General features: G+C 31.8%; 1 protein-coding gene across 9 annotated transcripts in view; it reads right to left on the reverse strand.

Moving 5' to 3' along the window:
- Window positions 1-3,767, reverse strand: part of LOC117180313 (unconventional prefoldin RPB5 interactor-like protein) — a 184,721-nt gene that overhangs the window by 24,417 nt on the left and 156,537 nt on the right. For all 9 annotated transcript variants that reach the window (XR_004468026.1, XM_033372746.1, XM_033372745.1 and 6 more), the window contains one exon: window positions 2,891-3,560. Coding sequence is in view for 8 of the 9 variants with exons in the window: in XM_033372746.1 (XP_033228637.1) it covers window positions 2,891-3,560 (670 nt within the window). In the remaining variant the exon portion in view is untranslated. The remainder of the gene's footprint in view (window positions 1-2,890; window positions 3,561-3,767) is intronic.

Raw genomic sequence — 3,767 nt, forward strand, 5'->3', positions numbered from 1 at the left:
GTTAGAAAGAATATTTATAAGGTTAAACGGTAGAATTTAATTTCTCTGGTGGAGAAAAACAAGATCTTGCCTGAAGGGCATGACCTGACAATGGTTACACTTCATATTTCAAAATAAATCAACGGACTACAAGAATTAACATACAAACGGAATTTTACTTAAAACTAAAAGTACACAAAAAAAAGGAACGTACCATATTTCAGTCAATTCACTCATAAAAAAAGAGTTTCCGAATGACACAGAACGAAGACCGAAAACCGACTAACCAAAAATTATCATCTTAAAATCATCGCGACGAATAAATTTCATTCGTGTACTCGCGGAAAGTGGCCGCGCCAGTGTCCGGTAGGTGTTGCCCTCTTACGCTCCACGTCCAACCTTCGTCGGTAAGACTGGTTCCGCCATAACCATCCCTGGTAGTTGTGCACTAGTTCTCGTCTGATGTTAGACGTACCGGTAGTGGTAAAATGGCCGCCTGTCAGTCGTGCCATGTGCTGAGCCGGTTGTTATTCTTATAGTCTTTAATAATTGTCGACAGTTGGTTTTTAACTCCGGATGTGATGGATTAATATTGGGTCGGAGTAGAAGCTGGACCGTGGAAGTGTGTTCGGTGGCGGCAATGCCGTAATGTGAGTGCGATCCGTGAGTGGCTGTGTCGAAGTGTTTTTGTTTTTCTCTGATGTTCTTTTCAGATCCGAAAGGAATTTCGAAGGCGTTGTTGGGATTTAGGATTCCAATTTTTCCACAGAAACAAAAGGTAGGACGTCTGATCCATTATTACAACAAAAATTTACTAGCTAACCATATTCTAAATTTGACGTGAAGTATGTGTTCAGTTCTCTCATCTTTTCTTCTTTTCTAAATAGAATAAACTTTAAAATTTCCTATCTACACTCATTCGACATACCAGAATTCTCAGACTCACTCCTTAGTTTTCTAGATTTTCGAGTTCATGCTGATCATGGAATATTGCACGATCTTTTATTATTAATATTTATACCACAAGTCAGGGGAGGATCCACAACGAGTGACAAGCCACTTCGTTACAAACCATACTAATAACTTTCCTTTCCAAGCCACCCCACCCTTCCCGCTGCTTCCAAATATGACCCAAAAACAAAAATTTTACATATCATTGTTACTTTTTAGCAATTTTCGTCCTCTTTTCCATACAAATAACTACTAATGGGCAATTTTAATATGTCCCATGACTTCTTAGACAATTTCCAATTGTTTGAACAAATGTAAATGATTTAAACAATTATTAATACCCCATAATTTAAAAACAATCGTATTTTCTGATTAAAATATAATATATTGTCATTGTTTGGAGTAGTCAATTTTTCTAAAAACATTATGTATTTATTTAAACAATTTGTTATTTTTATTTTAAACATTTCTACAAATGGAGCCAGAGATGTCTACTGTTTTCAAATGAGTATCCTATGCTACTTTTTGTTGAATGATTAGATCATTTTGATACACTTCTTCTAATGTTTAACAAATTTTTATTTGTGTAAACAATATCAATTTGCTCAAGCAGTTATTTTTTGATATCTAAAAAATTAAATAAAATAGAAGACTTACAATTAATTCCGCGTTTTAAAGTATTTTTGAAAAGTAATTATTTAAACAAATTATATTTGTTTAAATAATTAATAAGTGGTAAATTTATTAAATATTAAAATGAATGCATCAAAATTATGTAATTATTTAACAAAACGTAGCATAGGATACTAATTTATAAAGAAAGATTATATCTCTAGCTCAATTTTTAGCAATTTTTGAAATAGACAATAAATAATTATTTAAATAAGTACATGATATTTTTAGAAAAATTTAATACTCCAAACAATGGCAAACAATTACATTTCAATCAGAAAATACGATTTTTTTTCTTTGGGAATAACTAATTGTTTGAAAAATTTACATTTGTTTAAAAAATTGAAAATTGTTTTAAAAAGTCATCTTAAATATTAAAATTGTCCATTGGTAATTATCTGTATGAAAAAGACGAAAGAAATTGCTAAAAAGTAAAAATAATACTTAAAAATGTAGTTTCTTTATTTTTCGGTCATATTTGGGGCGCTGCGAGAGGGTGGGGATGAGTTGGAAATGAAAATTATTAGTATGGTTTTATTTCGTAGACACTTCTCTTAAATTCCTAAAAAAAACTTGGCATGTTTCGATGCATGAGTTCAATTTTTAGAAAATTAAAAATTTTCCCATGTTAATCAAATGGAATTTTGAAGTGCCCGGTGGCACGCGTTAATATTCGGATTTCGACCAAAATTACTGATTTTCTTACGCCGGAACCGGAAAGTTCGGTGGGAGGCGTGTTTTGCCGTGTAGATCTAAAAGCGTTTTTTGGACCACCCTGGTGTAGATGTTGCACTTTCTTGTAAACACGATAACTTAAGGACAGTTCGAATCGATTGACCTACATTATTAATACATTTTAATGTAGAGTAGTAAAATAACGTTCATTTATAATATTTCAAAAGTCCGTTTTTTATAGGCAAACTTTTTTCATTAATATAATTCAAAAATAATGCAAAAACAGAAGACATTTCTTGACTCGAGACAAATGGATTGAACTATAGTATTAGTTCATTGTTCTGAAGAGTACGAAAGCTATGGTATTTCGAAAAAATTGTTTTAAACAGAAACTTTGTTTTATTATTATAATTGAAATTCCTTGTAAGAATATAAAAGGCTCTTTACTTCAAATTCCCCTATAAAGAAGCAAACATATTCACAAATTGATCATATTAAGGAACCAAAAAGTTTATCTACTGAGCACCATAAAGTTGTAAATACGAGTGCAAACAGAAAGGAAACATGCGATATCGCATTCACATATGCTTAATATAAATGTACAAAAACTTACCACATCCTCATATACAGATTTCCAAATAGGTTCACTTTCGAAATCTTTGTCCAATGCGTATGTTTTGGGCAAGGAAGTATCGTCGCTCTGAGACAAAGTGTTCCTTGTGTATTTCAAAATAGATTTAGGTTTGTAAAAAATGTTATAAATATCTGCTGGATTATTTATAAACCTATTAGCATCGTCAATCAATTGTGGAAGAACTTTTGAGTGACTGAAATTGATTTTTTTGTAATTAAGTTCACAGTATGAATTTTTTTTTTCATTAGTCTGATTAGCTCTTTCATCGATTTCAAAAGAATCAAGATCGTAAACATCCGCAAAGGACACTCTTCTATCTTTACCTAATTGATTCTTATTTTCTGCATGTGATTTACTGAAATCATTTTCCTCTTTGAGGGTTTCGTTGCTCGCGATTATATCATGATTCTCTTCAGTTTCTTCTGAAGGTGGTAAACTTATTCCTGAAGCTAAATACTTTCTAACCTTCTTAGTTTCCACATATAAAGGTTTAATTATGTCTGTTTCTAAAACGTTGAATGGTATTTCCTCAAGTGTTGTATTTCTCTTTAGTTCTTCATATTTTTTTGATTCTCGAAAAACTTGTTCTATTTCTCCTTCTTCTTCTCCCTCTTTACAACCATCATCTTCTACATCTTCTTCTTGCAATCTAGAAAAACAGTCGTATATTGCAAAATATTTGAAACATTAGTAGATAATTCCATAGATCCTTTAAAAGGTTTTTTTCTATATTGACTGCGCCACCATTTCAGGACTTTAACTGTTATTTTTTTCTCCACTAGTAGTCTTCGGCGCGCTGCGGCGCGCGCGTATTTATCTTTTTATGGGAAAGAATAAACCAAAAACCTATCTTTTC

This window comes from Belonocnema kinseyi, chromosome 9, assembly GCF_010883055.1.
Source record: "Belonocnema kinseyi isolate 2016_QV_RU_SX_M_011 chromosome 9, B_treatae_v1, whole genome shotgun sequence".
Classification (NCBI taxonomy): domain Eukaryota; kingdom Metazoa; phylum Arthropoda; class Insecta; order Hymenoptera; family Cynipidae; genus Belonocnema; species Belonocnema kinseyi.